The 20,590-nt window shown below is 35.7% G+C and overlaps 1 protein-coding gene across 2 annotated transcripts in view; it reads left to right on the top strand.

Moving 5' to 3' along the window:
• Window positions 1-20,590, top strand: part of LOC128999264 (unconventional myosin-XV-like) — a 170,801-nt gene that overhangs the window by 117,281 nt on the left and 32,930 nt on the right. For both annotated transcript variants that reach the window (XM_054425659.1, XM_054425658.1), the window contains exons 17-33: window positions 480-614; window positions 1,238-1,459; window positions 2,067-2,172; window positions 3,692-3,842; window positions 4,739-4,872; window positions 8,338-8,511; window positions 8,624-8,784; window positions 9,741-9,901; window positions 11,546-11,766; window positions 12,017-12,091; window positions 12,619-12,756; window positions 13,718-13,911; window positions 14,903-15,010; window positions 15,616-15,761; window positions 17,521-17,659; window positions 18,223-18,343; window positions 19,738-19,855. In XM_054425659.1, coding sequence (XP_054281634.1) covers window positions 480-614; window positions 1,238-1,459; window positions 2,067-2,172; window positions 3,692-3,842; window positions 4,739-4,872; window positions 8,338-8,511; window positions 8,624-8,784; window positions 9,741-9,901; window positions 11,546-11,766; window positions 12,017-12,091; window positions 12,619-12,756; window positions 13,718-13,911; window positions 14,903-15,010; window positions 15,616-15,761; window positions 17,521-17,659; window positions 18,223-18,343; window positions 19,738-19,855 — 2,504 coding nt within the window. The remainder of the gene's footprint in view (window positions 1-479; window positions 615-1,237; window positions 1,460-2,066; window positions 2,173-3,691; window positions 3,843-4,738; window positions 4,873-8,337; window positions 8,512-8,623; window positions 8,785-9,740; window positions 9,902-11,545; window positions 11,767-12,016; window positions 12,092-12,618; window positions 12,757-13,717; window positions 13,912-14,902; window positions 15,011-15,615; window positions 15,762-17,520; window positions 17,660-18,222; window positions 18,344-19,737; window positions 19,856-20,590) is intronic.

Raw genomic sequence — 20,590 nt, 5'->3', positions numbered from 1 at the left:
ACTAAATTCTGTTGAATACACAATCTTTTTAACTAAGTCAAACTTAGGGAATGACTTATGATGAGTTATAGCAACTGTTATGACCCATCTACCTAGTCAGCAACAAAAAATAAGGTATACAATTGAATTTTAGACACTAGCGCATTCTATGACTGGCTCACACAACTACATTCTTTTTAAAACGTTTTTTAATAAAAAATTGGCTACAGCTGGTCCATATAGATGGGAAGTCTACAAAACCCAATGATCATTGATCATTATTAATTTACTGATTCAATCAAATTAGAAACTTGTCACTGTCTAAAAATCTTTTTTTGTTTGATTTTGTAATATAATCATCTAGGATTCAATAAGCTGGCCTTCAAAAACCTTACAAGATAGTAGTTGTTTGAAAAAAAATTAAATATGGTAAATTTATTTAAAAATGAATTAAAGAGAAATATATTTTTCACTAGTTTAAGAGAATTTGTTCTGCTCAGGTATTCAGGGATGCTTGAGACAATACGGATCCGTAAACTCGGATACCCAGTCCGTATCAGATTCCCAGAGTTTGCAGACAGATATCGGTACCTCCTGCCTCGCAGAAACCTCCCTCCAAGGGGCACGCCCTCTAGGTAAGTTTTATCTTAAACCAATTATATTTTAACAACTTTTTTCAATTAAGTTATAAGCCGTATAACCATGTTTTTGCTCACACAGTGAGTTTGAAAAATATAAAAAATACACTTATAAATAATTCAGTACCAAACAACATTGCAAATGACAAAAGTGAATATTTTTAGAAAAGAAAAATTTTCTGGCTGTGCCAATGCAAACAAAACCAGTTTACTGCACATTCAATTGCATGCAAGTGCTGCCAAACTATGTATTTAGATTTACAATAAGAAACATCCCTTGCAGCAGTAGGGAATGTAATTTGCATCGTTGTTCTTTAAATATCTCAATTTTACATAATATGTCTTTTGCAACATTTGTCAGCGGAGATATTCAATCATCAGCAGTACACTTTGAAAGTGGATAGCTTAACTATGTTTATTTTCATTTTGAAAATTGGTAAAAACCAGTAACATGAAAATACAATGTCCATTACTCTTCATACTCAAGGGGGGTAGTTTATTCGAGAAATTGTATCCTCCTACTGACAATGCTTAAAACCCATGTTTCTTGTACCCCATGTTACATCATGAACCTGTCCAAGCATTTATGTATTTTCTGAATACCTCGTCTCTGTCTATAGGGAGATATGTAGCCTCATTCTCCAAGACCACTCCGGCCAATATCAGCTGGGCTCGACCAAGGTGTTTCTACGAGAGAGTCTGGAGCGAGTACTGGAGCATGAGCGTGCCAGTATACTCCACCGTGCGGCCGCCATAGTGCAGCGCAACGTCAGGGGCTTCCTGGCGCGCAAGCACTACCAGGCGGCGCGGCGCAGCGCTGTCAAGCTACAGGCAGCTATGAGGTGATGATTCCTAGTTTAAAGTTCATTTTTGGTGATGGTAAATTTATGTTAGGATTATTGACAACTTTTTTTCTTGTTTGGTAAAAAAAATTCTCACAAAATTGATAATGTAGGATCTGTTCCCGTCTTCAAATAAGAAGGAACCTAGATTAATACAAGATTAGTAAACAAATACACAAACCAAACATTGGCAAACTCTTTGAAAAAGCCAAACATTGATCATCTAGCCAATACTCAACACAGACCAAAAACAACAAATACTTAAAGTAGTGGATAAAAAAAAACTTTGAAAAACACAAAAAAAGAAAATAGGCTACCATTTTAATCAACTCTTCTACTAAACTTGATCACAACCATTCAGTTTGAGGCTTTGAGCTTTAAATAGACATATTATGTCTATTGCCAATTAGGTTACTTACTGTATTTGATCTTGGGATCAAGTGTTGGGATGTAATGGTATGGGGTGTTTAGGAGTCAGGGTCCTGCCGGAGCCCAAGACCAGACATGTCTTTTCCATAGTTGGTTTGGTTTATCCAGCAAAATCATTCAGTGTCCCAAGGGGGTAGAGAACACATTATAGAAATTAATTATTTACTTCTGCTTTCAGGGGATGGAAAGAGAGGAAGAAGTTCCTCAAGATTCGTCGCGGGGTCGTGAAAGCTCAAGCTCACTTCCGAGGAAAGCAGCAGCGACGACGCTACACACAGCTGAAGGTAAGCAGGGCTGCCAATAACAAATGTGGGGAAAATAATTCCCTACAGAGATTTTTTTTCAAGCCACTCAATTGAGCTTTTCAAACAGCTTTTTAAAAACAGTTGAAAACACATTTTGTTGTGTTAGTTTTTATCGAAAGAGGGATTTAGTTGCATTGTTTTGTGAAACATTGTAGTTCTGTCTGGATAATATACTACATTAAAGCAATAATTTTTACAGGACAAACTGAAAAGCTTTGACGATTATATTTGCCTTTCAATCCATTTGCTTTGAGAACATATTATCAAAATTTAACAATTTGTATTTTATAGATCCAAATTTTGAGACATCCGGAATCCTGACATCAATTCATTATTAAATTAATTGTATGTGATATTTTAATTCAAGAAAAAGTAGTGTGGCTGATTTTGATTGTGGTTTTTTTTTAGATAAAGTTCAGCTAGCTTAGAAAAAAACAATATAGTTCTGTGGCTTGTAGATAAACATAAAGGTTACTCAACATAACATTATTAACATGCCGATGTTTAGTCTAAGTTTAGGACTTTTTCACATGGTATTTGATTATAATTTAAGCTCATAAATTACACTGGTACACTTCATGACTAATGCGCTCAAATGTAAAATAAAGAGAAAGTTGTGAACTGCAAGTCTTTGTCAGCGAAGGCTGTGATGTGACCTTACTAAACAAAGCATCACATATTAACATGGGTTAGTGTGATACTAGTCGTCAATCGGTTCTTTACTTGCTAGAAGTGATGTAAAAAAAGGTTGTAATGCTTATAGTGTAAATGTCAAACTGTAATGTGTAAATGTTTAGTGGATTACTAGTTTTTTTCCCCCTATCAATTTAAATGTGTAAATTACTAGTTTTTCCCCCTATCAATTTAAATGTGTAAATTAATAGTTTTTTCCCCCTATCAATTTAAATGTGTAAATTACTAGTTTTTTCCCCCTATCAATTTAAATGTGTAAATTACTAGTTTTTTCCCCCTATCAATTTAAATGTGTAAATTACTAGTTTTTCCCCCTATCAATTTAAATGTGTAAAGTGTTTTGTTTTAGCGTGTTATTAGAAAACTTATATGTACCCACCAAATACAATCACACAGCCTGTACAGTGTACACAATACAACTTTTTAAATTTGTTACTTTTTATATTATTTTATTTTCTCAAAAACAGTTTCAAACTTAAGAAAAAATGCTTGGGTCTTAAAAGACTGTCTACTACCTCCTTTTCGTATTGACCCTTGCATTTTCTTTGTAAATGTCCTTTTTGACATCAATAAAATCCCTGACATATGCTTAAACCGGATTCAAATTCTTAATTTTCTCTTTCCACTCAAAGTTACTGCTTAATTATTGAATACAATGATTTAAACACAATGTCGAAGAAAAACTATCCCACATATGCTACAGGTTCTTTGAGTTATAGAGATTTCAATTATAAATAGCAATACAGTACTTGCACTTCCATACTTTGAAACTTCATTGTCTCATAAAACCTACGTTAACTTAAAGGAGGAGTTGAAGAAGAGAGCCGAAATGGCGCGTGAGCGAGCGAAGGTGAAAGCCCAGAAGGAGGAGCAGGAGCGAGCATCTCGCGCAGTTGCTGGCGTCAACCACCTAGACATCCCTGCGGAGCTGGCGTTTATCTTCAACAAACTAGATGGTAAATGCTGAACATTATATATACATTTAGTTATACACACGTCGCACGTGCCGTGCTTAGTCCAAATTGTCTTAATTTAAAAAAAAACTTCTTTGATCCAAATTTGTCTCTTGATCCTTAGAATTAACATATATAGTCAATGTAGAAATATCATCGGTACCGGTAATCTACAATATAATTTACGATGAATCAAATTTAATCTAATATTAATGTACTGAAAAATGAGCACCGTAGCGCCTCCTGGGTTTGGAATAAGACCTAATACTGTGCGGTACATAACCCAGTCAAGGTTATTGCCTTCCTCCTCCCCAACTTTTGGTCGGTCATTTTCAGACTCCTTCCGTACCTGAAGCTGCACTAGCACTAAATGTCATTGGCAAATTTTTGTTTAGTGTTTTGTACTTCATAAACAGTTTATAATCTGTTATCCTGACAAGTACATTGTACTCATCTCCTTTTATACTGCACTTTAATGTATTTCTTTGACGTTGTCTATAGCAATGTAAATTGACAAATGACAATAAATGGATTCTTATTCTTATTCTTATTCTTAAACATTGGCTGAGCTGATTATTTAAACTTGTAATAGTCACAAGAGTACGTAATAAGGTATTATAAGTTGAGTTTACACAAGTTTGGTTAATTTTTATTTTATTTTCCATTACCAAAATCTTTACGGTTATTCTGACACTCACATGGTTCAGTAAGTGTCGGATCACTGACATTTGACTGTATTTGCATAAAAAATTGGCATACCTCTCTAAGGATAATTAAATAATTATTAAATTATGTAGGCTAATTTCTTATTGCCTATATTGCTGGTTACATACTATTGAGTACATTTTTCTGATTGAAAACATCGTACCACCATGTTACTAATTTCCGATGTTTGTCAGACTGGCAGCCGCCCCACAGTGAGCGACAGCTGGTCAAGGTGGTCGGTCCGGTTGTCGAACGCCCGCAACCGTCTACTCTACCTGGAGACATCGACCAGCACGCTTTCTCCAAGTTCACCAACATCTACTTTAAGGTATTGTGCAAGTTAATACTCATTGAAAATAGGCCTGGATATACTTTTATATATGCTAAAGGGTGATTTTAAGAAATGAGGCAAAATTTGAATTGGTGGATTCTTTGTTTGTCTTGATGACAGCAATCAGAAGAACATGTTTGTTATGATATAAATGTTTTTTTCTTGGCTACTTGATTGACTGTAACAGGCTTGTTTTTTAAATGGCTACCTACTACAAAGCGGTGGATGGCGTTTTGCAAGTCTCTTTTTGCTCAAACTGGAGCAGTTGTGACTGTTCATCAAAACTGTCCAGAAAAATTAGGATTCTTCTCGCTTTAACTGCATTTGTTATAGGAGAACATTGTGTTGATCAAGACAAATGCAGAATACACTGTTTTGGATTACTTTTTGAATGATTCAGTATTGTTATTTGTATTTCTTACTTGTATAGTAGACTCCTTATAGTCTGACTCAAGATTTTATTTTTGGATGGATATTGAGATGAGTATTGATTGATTGTGTTAGAATAAAACCTTATAGTACATTAGACACATGTTGACTCTTTGGGCATAACATTTTGCCCCTTAGTGCTTCTCAACCTCTAGGTGCTTGATGAACTGCAGAATCCTGTCTTTCTGAGGTATGTGTCTGCTTACAAGCATGATTCACAAAGTGCTTTCCCTTACCTCATTCAGAGCTGTGTACTCATAAAAGAAATGGTCTGCAGTTTCCACAGACTGCCTTGACTTCCTCCACGCTATTTCTATTCTGGATCCTTAAGCAATACGTCCATCCCATCGTACATATGTAGTTTAAAACACACTCTATACTAGGTAATTGATTACACCGATCAGCTAAAAAAACGTTTAAAGTACTGTTAATCATTCAACCATTTTTATTTTTTACCCCTTTATGCATGATTTCGATGGTTAGAAACACACGTATGATATGTCCATTTTACCAAACTTTCGAGAAACGCAAAAAGAAGTTTTGTTTCTAACATTATTTTAAAATCCTTAATTATACTTAATATACTAGGGTAAAATATGAATGCCTATTTATTTAATATATTTTATGTTTTAAGTAGTTGTTTACCGTTATTTAGTCTACTTTGAGAGAAATTAAATTATATTTTGGAAGAAGTCGGACATGTAACTCTTGTGCACTAAGCAAAACCTGGAACCACGGACATAAAACATCTGTGCATAACACAAAGTGTCTAAAAAGAGATTGTTTAAAATTAATAGTTAGGATAACTCCTGTTCTTTTTTGAACGTAAACAAGACTTCTATTTTACCATATGACACTTTCAATTACTAATCATTAATAGCAAGTACCCTGTTAGTAAAAATAAAACATGTGACTAAAACAGTAGAAAAAAAACGTAATATTAAATCTATAACAGAGATTAAAGGGCTGGTTTGCCAGTTTTACACAATTCATTGCAGAATAATTATGACATTTATTTTAGCATGAAAGTTAAAAAATAATTTTGAATTTATATTTTATAACCAATCAATCAGTAATCAATTAATTTACTGATTAATTTACAATCAATTTAATTTATTTTAATCAATTAATTGTCAAACTTCAGCCATTTCAATTTCAACCAATTAACTGTTTTTCTTTTGATATTGATTGTCCTATTTTGGATGGCAAGTTTGCCTAGGCTTGTTAGATCATAAATGTCATTACAGTATATTTTCGAATTTTAACATTGTAAGGTTTGGGTTTTTTCCTAGACATCTCAAGAAGTACACCCCATTCCTCAGTCGTGTAAATCTTTTTGTGTTTACGTGCTCTCTCAATTGTAGAGTGCATGGAATCTGCTTCAAAGTACGTGTGGCCAGGTTCCATGTACTTCATATCTACATTTTCTTTCAATGTTTGTCTTATTTACAATATACAACATTGCAGAGCCTATGAACTGATTTCTGTTTTGCCCTCCACAGGTGTCAGAATAGGTTGTAACATGTTTGAAATGAGTAGGTAGGTTTTTCATGTATATTATAAGGCCTGTACGGATTTCACTTGAACCATTCATTCCATTCCTCTTGTCCCATACATGACAGAATCCATCTGAATTAGAATCTAAAATTGTGAAATTGTAAACAGAAAGTTTCCGTTTATAGTAAATTTTACAGTCCCCAGCAAATGGTACCATCAACACAGCTTGTAAATCAAAAGTAGCTGTTACTTGATCTTTTTCTTTAGAGTTCATGTCTTTCTTCTTCATGTCCATTGCTTCTGTTTTTCGCCTTGCATGTGTTTCGTAGTTCTCACCAAATTTAGTTTTATCTTCAGCAGCCCGATACTGAAGCACAATACTGGTTACATTTGGAACATTGATCTTTTTTAGGGACAAATGTTGTCAGGGGAGGATCATAGGATTTGAAAACTGAATGAAACACACCATTTTTTACAGGATTTACGTTTTCCTTTGTGCAAACTCGTCACATACTATCTGTAAAGTTCAGAAACATTTAACTCTGGAGAGAGACAGAGTTTTTTTTAGTCCTTCCTACAATAGTGCGACTCCATCCTTGGAAACTGTCTATGTGTTTTTTAACATGTTCTATTTCCTCAGGCTTTGAAGCATTTGGAACGGGCCTGCCTTTCCTACCATCTTCTCATAAAAATACTCTACTTGAAGATGTTTTTTCCAAAGCCAGTTAAATTATTTGAGTGCTTATCTGAAATAAGGCACAAAGGAACTTTTGACATACATTTCTGTGTTTCTTTTTAGCACTTCTGGCTTACCTGTAGGGGAGCATAGCAAAGCTGAAATATTTTCCACCTTTGTAAATAGTTTGTGATGAGCATTTCTATCTGTTTTCTGCTTTAAAATCTCCAACATTTTCAATCCTCGACTTTTAGGATCCATTTTTAAACAATCCTTTCTTTAAAAACTGATAAAGCCAACATAGAAGAATAAAATCTTACTGCACAACAGTTCCATGTCCAGATGTTTAACGAACTGTTGGAATTAAAGTACAAGCGTATTCTGCACAACAGTTTTATGTCCCGGACATGTGGCATGTGTGCATAAAAATAAATCTGGTATGTACTTACAATCAGCTGCTTGACCACAGAGGAATAAAATCTTACTGCACAACAGTTCCATGTCCAGTTGTGTAATACCCTGTGAGCAACACAACAACATATTCTTCTGCACAAGAGTTTTACGTCCGGACATAAGATGTGTGTGCACACAAACCAAGATACCCAGTAATAAAGCTACTATTACTCTGTAAAACTTAAGGACATAACACAGGTGTGCACTTTATAATGAGTCAATACTCAAGACTCTGTATTTTCTTTTGTTATTTATTTAAAATTTTTGGGTTATATTGGACATATAACGAGTGTGCAGTTGTAAAGATGAAGACTCCACCAATTCAGTGGTAGCGGTATCTCATTTTACAAAAAAATGGACATACTACATGTGTGCTTCTAACCATCGTTTTTTTGCTTTATTTCCAGTCACACGTTTGGGGAATGAAGAGGGAGCCAATCAAGACTCCGTTCTTGAATAAGGCAAAAGATTCCGATTTTGCTGATTCGCTCGCCTTGTTCAAACTGATCCTGAGATTCATGAACGATGATTCACTCAGTGGCAAAAAGGAACAAGCGCTCGGAGATTACATCGCCTATAAGGTAAGATAATAAAGTGTAAAAAGAGACTATTGACCTGAGAAAATTAAGTTCACAGACTATAGGAACACTGTAAGACATCATAATACATAACTAATATTTTGTCCTAACATAGGGTATCAGCAATGAGCGACTCAGGGATGAGATACTGTGTCAGTTGGTCAACCAGACATGGCGCAACGACGTGGTGGCCAATAACGAGAGAGGATGGCTACTGATGGCCAACTGTCTGTCTGTCTTCCCTCCATCACACCACCTCTACAAGTTCTTGCTCAAGTGAGTAACAAAACCCATCAACTTATAGCTACTAAAGCAGCCACACTATCTATATGGATGTTTAGAAAACATTTTATCCCTACCTCTAAATTGGAATCAAAACTTGGTATTCTGCAAGATTGTTGTGTTGCTTGCCTAGTGGTTTAGGGTCTCAGACTTTGTGTAAGAAGGGTTTGATCGCTTGGTTACCCACAAAAATGTTGGCCACTTACACTTAAGAGTCGGCAGGACCGCTAGCCATCTTGGATACTCTGTCCATAACGGCAATGTTAATGGTTGAAGCATATATATGGTATAGCATTGTTTATTAAAATAAAAAAGTTGCAAAATATCTCATTTTAAGCTATTAAAACCGTGGATGTGATTTGCTTTCAAATTTTAATTGTTATTATTATTATCAAACTATATTGACTTAAACTGTGAATTTTTCAAACGTCTAAAACAAAAATTTTAAAAATCCAGAAAGCAATTCACACGGTAAATATATTTAAGAATCACAGAACATTTTCCGCTTGGTAATCAAGCTTACGGTGCATGATTAATATGCTTCAATGTGAACGCATGTTTTTGCTGATCGGCGCTAGGAACCACTGTTTAGCCTGGTATCTGACAGTCAACAACAATGCAAAATTATTGACTCCTGCAGACTCTTAAGAACGTTTGTCATACTTTCAATGAATGTGCCACTGATGTGGACACTAACAGAAGAATTTCTTTCCTTATTTGCATTTAAATTTATTTTATTTATCATAAACACTTTGTACTTTTATTTATCTAATAAAAATAAATAATTATTTAAAAAATAGTAAAAATACATCATAAATTAAACACTCTCACTTTTGAGATATATTTGTCAGACAGTTAAAGATGCACTTATTTAATAAAATACAACTATATTTTAAATGTGTCCGGTATCCAAAGCCAGGGTTTATATCCACCACTACTATCTCCCATAGGTATGTGTCAGACCACGCGTACAATGGCTACAAGGCTCTGTGTCAACACAAACTCCTGCAGTCGCACGGACAGTGGCCTCGCTCTCTGCCTCCGTCCCTCATAGAGTGGAGAGCTAACAGGAAGAGAGTCAACATGGCGCTGCAACTGCAGTTCCCCGACGGTGAGTTTCGCAACACAGAATAGTCTCATAACACTTATTGGTATCACAGTTGTTTCATACTGTAAAGAAATTGTATCATAGCATAGAAGAGTTTCATTGTATTATGGCGAAGAACAGTGTCACATCACATAATTCAACATAATTAACTTAACATATTAAATAGTGGTATAGTTTAGGATTAAAGTTAGATTTATATGATGGTAATACACCTGGTTGTGTATTTTAAGGGGAATATGAGTGAAGGACTTTTGATTAATGAAGTACCATTGATTACCATTGGGCCGGGACGGACGGACCGACGGAAGGACCGACGGACGGCCAGTACGAACGGGACTTTAAAAAAACGTTAAGCATTGATTTGCCTATGTGTGCTTGCACTAGGCCGTCAAGGTCAGGACAGGACCATTCGCACCTTCTGCCGTCCGAAGAAAGTTTGGAAAAAGATTTCTAGAACATCCTGATGTGCCGCACCAATCTGACATCCACCGACCCGCGCCATCTGTAGTGTGCGCACGTGTTTCGGTTTGGACATTTTGCTTTTTTATAAGGTAGTTTTTAGCACAAATACCAGGCTTTACTATGGAGGTATCCGGGACGGTGGCTTCATCCTGTAATCCAGCTACTATGAGGTCACGAATTGTGAATGTTTGTAGGCATGCACGGTGGATGTGATGTTCCTTAGTGTGGATTAACGTCCGCACACTGGTGAGTTCTACGACCATCCGCAGTGCTATCCTGATAATTAGACCAATTCGTTAATTACAAGGAAAAAATTTATTTTGGATTCCACTTTAAACTTTAGGTCCCTTAGTTGCCATTGGCTGTATGGGCTATTAATTAACAGCTGTGTCTAAGGAAGGCCTTAATCACTAACAAGACTACAAGATTCTGTCACTCATCCTACACTCATCCTTTACTCATAATTGGGTTATAATACGCACATAGCGGCGTCCCCATCTTAAATAATTGGTATTGGTATATACAATAATCTATCGTCCGTCTGTTCCGTACTGACCAATCCAGTGTGTGCACCCTACTATAAAAGTGAGGAAAGTCCTTATTAGCTGTACATCCCGTACCTACCGATCCAGTGGGAGCAGTCCATTAAAAAATTGCGGAACGTCAGTACCGTCTGTCCTTGCTATCCCGACCCAGTGCGATCTTAACTACTTCATAATTGTGTTCATAAATACCTTTCATGGCAAAAAGTATCCTTTTCTACAGCTTAGAAGTATCCAGTTGAAGAAATCTTCTCACAGTGTTTTTAAAGGAACTTCAATTTCCAAGCCGAATTATGACTCTGGATGGAACTAGATTTTCAACTCCCTTGTTAAATTTGTAACCAGTTTTGGGGGAAAATTAAATTTCATTCGAATCAAGTCACTGGAAGTTTGCTGCTGAACTAAAGATATCTGTCAAAATGCAAACTTTTCAACCTAGCCAGACTGAAAGAATAACTTATTGTAAACTACATAGTCCACACTAACTACATAGTTTTTTATGTCATATCAACTACACTCACTGTGAGTGGTTTCATTCAACTGAAGTATATTCCTTTTAATATAAAAATATGATACTGCTGCTTTATTTAAATGCGATGTGTACTTCAGTATCCAACAACCAATGGTGCTATTAAATGTACAGGTGAGACCACAACAGCGTCAGTAGACTCGTGGACACGTTGTGAGGACCTTTGCTCTACAGTTCTGCAGGCTCGGGGAGTGGCAGAGTCCCACGGCTGGACTCTGTCATTGGACGAGGCTGGTGAGAGGAACGGACTGGACTATGTGTTGGACGCCATCTCTGAACTGGAACTTCCTCCGGCCTTCCCCGTGCAGAAGTCAGCCCCCGTCATCAGCACAAAGGTAAGTAAAATAAAATGTTGTTTATTCTTTTTGTCCAAGTTACGTTAGTCCTTTTAACTCTAAACAAAATGATAAAATGCCGATTTCTGTAAAAATTACAGTGAAAATTGTATTGCAACATTTGTGATTTACACCGTAAAATATCTAAGTTACTGTACTCCCACCATTTACACATGATAACAGGTTTTTGACAAGCTAATGGGAAAGTATGTGTCAAATTGGTAACACTGTTTATTTTGGTTTTGTTTAGGTACAACCAGCTGAACCCCAACCTACCAACAGACGACCAACTGTCCCTCCGCCACAACCACCACCCGTCAATGTGGTGAGTATTTATAGAAACAAATCAACATTATCTCAGCATAATTGCAATAGTTCTGACTAAGCAGTACTGGTTTAGTCATAATATGCCTAAATCGTTTGGGAAATGTTGGGAGTTTTGATACTACTGTATGAGTCTTTTTGGAAATTACACAAGTGGTTTAATTTTAATATAATGTTATACATGAACAGAAAATCCAAATTATTTACAGCAATTGTTGTGCCTTAATTTGAGTACATGTAATTCCAATGTAGATGTTACCATTTATTTTCCTAGGCACGAGCCTGGGATCGTTTTTCATTTTTCACAGTACTTCAGGCTAGACCTAGGGCTTGCGGCATAATCACTTAGATAAATTCCATTGGTGATTTGGTGGGATTTGAACCCAGGACTTAAGGGACCAAAATCCCGTGCTCTAACCACTAGACAAGCTCGCTCCCCAGGGTCTGGACTTTAAAATGTTAGGAAATGCTAATGGCCTTGAAAATAAGACAGAATTAAGTGAATAAACACAAACCCTATGTTGCTAGGTGCCAGTATCTGCCAAGGGAAGATCCATCTCCCGGGACCACACGACAGACTCTGGTTTGTCCCGTCAGTCCGCTCTCAACGACAGATACTTCGACAAGCCCGGCCGCTCTCGCAGTCTGGACAATCTGCTGTCTCCGGTCAGTAGCGCCAACTGTGGAGGATGATTGTTAAGACACTAGAATATTGGGACTACTAGTAGTTGGGATTAGGATCTTAGTAATTTGCCTCTTATTAGTCTTATTGTTTCTATTGAATCGAATTTTGGTTGAAATGTTTTGTTGTTTAGTGAAAACAATTCCATTCTTTTGTTATGAGTGAAAAATCAATTAAAGGTAACATTTGTCTGGACGAACCTAATTAAAAGATTGTTGGCAATATTAAGCTGGTGGCTAGCCAAATTGAAAGTTTGTCAACGTTTTTTAGATGGCATAGCAAAATTTAAAGTTTGACAACCTTAAGCTACCATAACTAAATTAAAAGGTTGTTAATGTATGGTTGGCTTAGCTAAATTAAAATATTGTCGTCAACATTTTTGCCAGTCCATCCAAATCCTTCAGTATCAGTACAGTAGTCCTTGGATAAAGTAACCATTAATATTCATAATATTTTATATAATATTCATGGGTTTAATTTAACAAACCTACACTTTTATAACTTAATGTATGAATTGAAATAAATAGTATCCATGTTCCGCATATACAGTTTTGTAAAATTATGTTTTTCAAATACTTGTGCTCGGGGATTTCAATGATATCCCCTTTAAGTTAATGTTATCCCCCCGCAAAAAGTATTTTTTTTCACAGGAGATTCAACACTCTATCTACAGTACCACTGTTAACTTGTCAAGTTCCATGATTACCCCAGTACTAAAACTAGTAGTAAAGTAAGGATTACCTTTAAACCTGTGTCCGTACAGAGAAATAGACATTTCCTTGAATGTGCCATGCATGTAAACCAGGGTAATGGCAATTGAGCATTCTTATTCTGGTTCTTATTCTAAAATTAAGAAAGATTTCCAAAATATTTACTAAGTTCTGATAAATAATAAAATGAATTATGTTTTATGTAACCATATTTATTCTTATTTTCTGGTCATAGGTTGCAGCTGCAAGTTCTGTAGGCTCCAAGCTCGATACGCTTGGACTGTCACACTCACGACTTAACGAGCGTTACCACTCGATGGAGCGGATAGCTGAGGCAGAGGTAGCGGAGACAACGAGCAACCGAGCGGACGAAGACAACCTTGAGAGTGTCAGTCAGCGAGGAGAGAACAGAAAATACAGCCTGACTGGGTGAGTGGGATGTCTCCTAGTGGTTTGTCTGCGGTCAGTTAGAAAAACTCATAATTCACAATCCGTGCGGTCCTGACTGGAATTAATCCTCTCAGAGCCACATTTTAATGTAACCGTGCTAGATCCATTCCCCTAAAGCACTCTCGTAAACCCTTCCCAGCGTAAGCCAGCTTTGATAAGTCTTGGATAAATAAATTAACTACATAAACACATTTTTTAAATTTTTTTTAATATTCTAAATTAACCCCATGCCATGATTAGATGCCTGCAACAAGCCTGAATTATTGATAATTACGTAATTTTATTTAGTTAACATTGTTTTCTTTATTGCTGATTGAAATTTACTAATTTTGAAAAGATCTTAACCCCTCTTTTCCCCCAAAAAGTTAATTAACTAATTGGCCATTAGTCCTACTGGTACTTTACCAACTGGAGAGAAGTAACAGGTCCTGACACCGTGAGAGTTCACCATCGACAAACCTACTGGCCGGTCGTTTCTGGTTTTTTCGGCAGGAGCGCTGGTCTGCAAGTGTTTGACTACAGCTGTCTGCTTGCCCTCCGATCAGCTGATAGGGCTTGATTCTTACCTTATCATATTGTTGGCGGTGATGTGGTTTATTCCCACAAATCTTTACCTTTCAATCAAGTTTGTTCATATTCTATTGGTAAATCTAAGAATTTCAAATCCAAATCCAAAACAATTAAGTCCTAAATTTCAAATTCAAGTTAATAAAAAAAAATGATACATTGCGTTTATATTATAGGTTGTTTTATTTAATAACCCAATTTACTTGTACCGCATGCAGGCAAAACAAGCTGCTGGTATCGCTGTTTTCTTAATTTCTTTAACCAATCAGCTGATGGTTGCAATCAGATGGCATTGTTCCATAGTTACCATGAGGTTAAGTGTTAAGGAAAATTGAGTGTAAATAAGATTTTAAATAGTCTTTTTGCGAGCTAAAATAAATATCTGTATCGTTTTCCCCTACAGAGCTTCTTCAGACGTCTTGGTGTCTCATAACCAGTTGGAGTTTGACTTCCCAGAGTTGAGCACAAGGAGTGAAGATGACAAAGGATCTTACATCAGGGGTCATCCAAGGTATGATAGTTCTGGATATTACCTTACTGAATATTATGGTTTACAGATTTTTAATTGCTTGGATCCAAATGTCTGTTTCTAAATTTTGATTCTCATGACATAAATATTCACACTTACAAGAAATCCAAACAGTAAAAACATAGGCTCTCTCTGAATTGAAGAGGAATGTCTCAATTTCCACTTTCTTTCTTTCTCCCCATTCAAAATGTTTCTTGATAAATGCTAATTAATCAATGACAGTGAAATATTAAAATGTTTATGTTTAAATTCAAATGGTAATATTTTACATTGATTCACAGTTGTGTTTCATGTGCTAGGCTGAACTTTTCCTACCTCAGATAAGCCTGTTAAAGGTTCTAAAAAAATAGACCTTACCTTTTTTTTGCCATCAGCTTCTGTTTTTCGTAAAGGAACTGACCATATCCTGGTCTTGTTACTACCTAATCTTGACCTTGTTAGTTCCATAAATTGATACTCCAATGGCAAAATTGCATCCATTAGATTTGAATTTGAGCACTGTAACCTCTAGGCTACCCCTGATAATGTACCCAGACTAAACCCTGTTGCCTCTGGTTCATAACCTTGAAATGACCTACATTTTCCAGGTTTATCAAGTCCCAGTACGCAGGCAAGCGTGCCGCACCTGGGAGTCACTCTAGTCGAGCGCAGATTGAGACGAGGCATTCGGACAAGTCTGAGTCTGGTGTGAAGAGCTCTGCTCTCTCCGACACTAGTGAAGCTCCATCTCTAGGTAAGTTTCAGGATTCTGTGGTACTCTATACATCCAAGTCTGTTTTTAAATGCTCTCAATGCGATCAATATGTTTGTCCTCTGTTTAAAATGAATATTGTTCCAATTTTGTTCTTTTCTCATTATTAACAATCAAGATTCGCATATTAGTTTTGTTCAAGTATTTTGAATTGTAGAATAAAGGGTAATAGAAGCTGCTTACCTTAGAAGAAGTACTAGTGTAGGTAAAAACACAAATAAGACACAAAACACAATATTTTGTTTCCATTAAGGACTTTGTCGAGTGTAGGGAAAAAAGTTCACAAAAATGAAAGATCACATTTTAGTCAGTTACCATAGTAGTAAAGTTAAAATTTTATTCTCTTCCCCTCCCTTACCCGCTTCAAAATGTCTGGTTTTACAGCTTTTCAGAAATTCTACATTTCCAGTTATATAGCTGCTCTCAGTGGTACTGTTTTTTACACTCTTTGGAGTCTTCCTCCCCGAAAAAGCCCAGAGAAACGCCCTAGATCTCATTCCTAATTATTATTCGTCTGCTTCAAAACGCCCATGAAATGTGTAACATATTTTAACCAGCAATTACATGACTCCACAACATTAAACTCAAATGAACATGAAACATTTGTAAACTCTTGTTAGGTACAGGGATTGGAAATGAAGAACTTCAAGGAAAAACTCGCAAGAAGATTGGCTTGATTGAAGAATACTTTTCCTTCATCATAAATATTGAAAAATAAAATTATTAAATAAATTTAGCACAATGATTTTACAAACAATATTCATAACTGCAAAATAAAAAGTTATCTATTAAGTTTTATAGTATATTAATGTATTAACTTTCAGTAATAACAGTTTAAAATCTTAGTCTTATTTTGCGTCCCTTTTTGGAATTCGTTTTCTGTAGATAATATAACTTAAATCAATAAAATGATAAGATAAAGAGAATTTTTACTGTCAACAGACTTCTGAAAATCCACGGTTGTAATGGTTTTCAGATTCCCAAATCATTGTTTTTCATGCAATTTCCTGGAAACCTGTTGGATAAAACTGTTTGACGATTAAAAACTAAACTCAATTTGACTTCAAAACGATTTAGCTAAAAAAAACTACTACTGTACTGTCCTAAATAAGCACAATTTTCAAAATACTTATAGGATTGTTCCTAATTCAGATTTGAGACCAGTCTCTCTTGTTAGTACAAGCCCATTATTTTGTATATTTTATTTTTTAATACTGAAGTACACATTCCATTTATGTGGATCATCTGCAGGAATGTTTTTTTTTATTTAGAAATAATATGGTTGAAAGACTCACTTATGGAGTATGCTACACTCTAGAATTATATTTTCTCCCTTATTTTTTGTTACTTTGATATTTTATTCGGCAAACATATTCTACAGCTTACAATAATGTGTTCTTTCAGTTTAGCTTGGTAAAAAACTTGCCGTATTAGGTAGCATATTCACCTAATTTGAATGTGAATTCATTTTTACATATGAAAATGAGGGTCTGTGGTATAGGCGGTATTTGAGCCTCCCCCCCCCCTCCGCTCTTTTATTGCCTGGGATTTTTTCTCTTTGCACCCCCAAATAAACATAAAACCTCTCGCCATTTTCTAAAGCAGCCCTGTAGTAATGAAATTTTTAGTTCCACCCATATAATCAAAGAGTTTATACAATATTTTATATATTTTTCTTCAACAGTAAAATGTTACTTTTTTTTGTGAATAGTTAATAGTTTGCGACAATTGTATGTTTCAGCGAGTCACGTGAGGAGAGTGAGAGTTCCGTCGCAAGCCTCGGATGTGGATCAGTTCCTGGACGATTTGTTCAGCCCAGTGCTGGATCAGCTGTCGGACGCAAGGTCACTCGCTGCCTCCATCAAAGGAGGCTCATCTAGGTCAGCTGATTGTTTTGTATAATTCAATTTTGAATACTGATGTCGTCCATATGGTTCAGGTGCATCCAATTTTGTTTATTTGAACATGGTTGAACGAACTGCTCAAATAGTGTGCTATAGTATAAAATTATATTTTCTTTAGCTTTTGTTGGTGAGACAGTTAATGTAAAGAAATATTTTACAGTTCACAAGTAGTAAATCAGTAATTGACATAAGTTTTTTTTATTTTATTTAAAAACTTGATAGAGATTTAACATATGAATTGGATGAATATTCTGCCAATAGTCAAAGATTTTTATTTGAGCAGAATTCAGATTTAAAACTGAGTTGTTTATCTAAAACAGTTATTTACTATATTATAGTTGATTTATTATATTAGATTAAATATAGTGTGCTAATGCTGAAGACGTTATTTTAAGGTTGGTTTCATCCAATTTATGTCCTTGTCCAGTTTGTTTATTTTATCCTCGGTTATGCTTTGTCATATTTTTATGATGTTACATTCTTGTAACTAGATAATTGCTCTAAAACAGTGTAAAACAATAGCATTCATTCTTGAGCAGATGCGGGGGAGAAGAAGATTTCATAAGAGATGTGTTTGACCCGTTGTTTGTTGACTGCAAGACAGACCCGCAGATGCTGGTAGCCACAATCAAAGGAGGAGGACATACGGCACAACAAGATGTAAGTTTGTGTTTTGTTATCCTTAAATTGGAGAGTTGATGGTTCCTTTCCTTGGGCGTGGATTATTTAACGTCACTTTATCTCTGTGTTACCAATTTTTAAGAGATAGGTTCAGCTTATTTTCATGATAAATTAAGAGTTCGGAGGCTTAAAGATTTTCTACTACACTGGTTATGTTGACTAAATTCTCTCTTGAATGGACCCTATGAAGAAGTCCTAACTTAAAGCAAAATATTGTGTATTGTTAAGTCTGTGGTTTACTGCAAACTGAATTTCATTCCATTCGGAATAAATTCTTTATTCAGTCTCACGGATTCTCTTTTGACATCTTTATCACTTTGTGATGACAATGTAACTAGAATGATTTAATGGTTGGATATCAATGAAAAATACGCCTAGCGACAAATAATAATGACTAATAAATCCAAAATTCCTTCTTGTACTCCACTCCACTTACCAAGGAGAGATGTGCCTGGGTGCTCGCTGGTTACTTGACTGACTTCGTACTGTATGCGCCATATATATAGGGGTTATTCCCCACCTCCACGATGCCAGTGCCCCAGAAGGTCATGTGCAGAAACAACTTTGCCACAACTGCTGGCTATCAGCTGTTTTTGAGGCGGTCAATTGAAAATAGTATTAAACTAAGATTTTTTTTTATAAATTTTGTTACCCTTACAACAACAAAAAAAAAAAAATCATATATGTACGTTTTAATTTGTTATAGTCCCTAACTTAAGAGTCTTCTTCACCCCTGGTGTAGTTGCGTTTTGGGGATATGGCCTTGGGGGAAAGGTTTTAAAGATGGGCAGGTAGTGCGGGGTCATTATGCACGCCATTCTGAAAACATTGTAAACACATTACTACTAAATCGACACGTCGGTGATTCATCTGCCACCTGAGCCAAGTTTTGTAAAGGCTATTAGCGAAGTAGCCTCCGACAAAACATGTATTTTTCGTCCTCAGTTTCGGAGGCCGTTTTCCAGCAGAATTTTTTTTTTATCCGGTATCAATATAGTTGAATAGTTGAAATATTAGAGCTCTTATACCTAAAAAGGTTGAAAATGAAAAAAAAGTATTTAGTTTTATTAGTGTTTAAAAGTGACTAAATTTACGTTACTTTCAGATTTTTTTTAGTTATACTATTCATTTTCTTGGATATATCACGTATGAGGGCCCTAGAACCAACATTAATCTGTAACAGAAAAAAGTTTTAACATTATATCTTCACACATTCCATAGGGTGCGAGGGATGCCCTGTTTTCGGAGGGGTGAAGAAGACTCTTAATGAAGAGTAGTCTTTTGATAAAAGTAGTAGTAGAGTAGTATTGAGTGAATAATTGTATGATTGTAATGTATTCCTGTAATGATCAGCTGTTTACTCTATGTTGCAGAACTCTCATGGACAACACCAGCAGATGTACAACATGCCAATGTCTCCTCAGCCTGTCATGTCTCCACTCATGTCACCTCCGCTGCTCATGCCTACCATGCCTCTTTACAACACATCAGGTACATTGCACTTCTTTATTTTAAGTTCATTATCGGTAATGGTGAGCTATGTTATGGTATATCTATGTTTATGTTATGTAAGAGATTATTGTGTACATTGTACATAATGATTGGTAAGTTACAACATATGGAATTTGAAATCTGATCAGGAGATAAAGTATCGAAAACATAACAATAATAGTACAAACCCAGCCAAAGTTGGAAAATCACAATTTAAAAAAAAACACATGGACAACTGTATAGTGGTAAAAAAAAAAAAAAAAAAACTTTCCGGACGGACGCAAGACCTCAGTCTCACTTCAGGTACTATCTTGTGCTGACGGGTTCAATGTGTTCTGCTTATCTCGTACACGCTATTTATTTTTTTTATTTTAAGGAGTTTTGCTTTTTTACGGGTAGGGGCCTATTTACTTAACAAACTCCTATTTGCAAAATTAATTTGTACTTACCCCTGAAATTGTGTCATCTCAACATTTATTTTGTTTAAACTGAAATAAAGAGCCAGTTCCTTCAGATAAATATAACATAAATCTACTTTAAAGAAAGAAAAGGAGATTCTTGTTTGAGAATTAGTTTGAACATTTCATTAGGAATTTACAAGATCTGTTCTTTTTGTATAGATCAAATCATGCACATGCACATTAGGTCCCTTCCCCTGCCACCATCGCCTGTGTTACTCTCTACAGCCATCCCATAATTGCGCTGAGATTTATTTTTAAGAGTAGGGGCAAAGTG

Source organism: Macrosteles quadrilineatus, unplaced genomic scaffold, assembly GCF_028750875.1.
Source record: "Macrosteles quadrilineatus isolate MER2022 unplaced genomic scaffold, UCM_ALF_1.0 Scaffold_8__2_contigs__length_117827958, whole genome shotgun sequence".
Taxonomy (NCBI): Eukaryota; Metazoa; Arthropoda; class Insecta; order Hemiptera; family Cicadellidae; genus Macrosteles; species Macrosteles quadrilineatus.
Note: the sequence above shows the minus strand (reverse complement) of the source record. Positions and strands in the feature narration are given on the sequence as shown.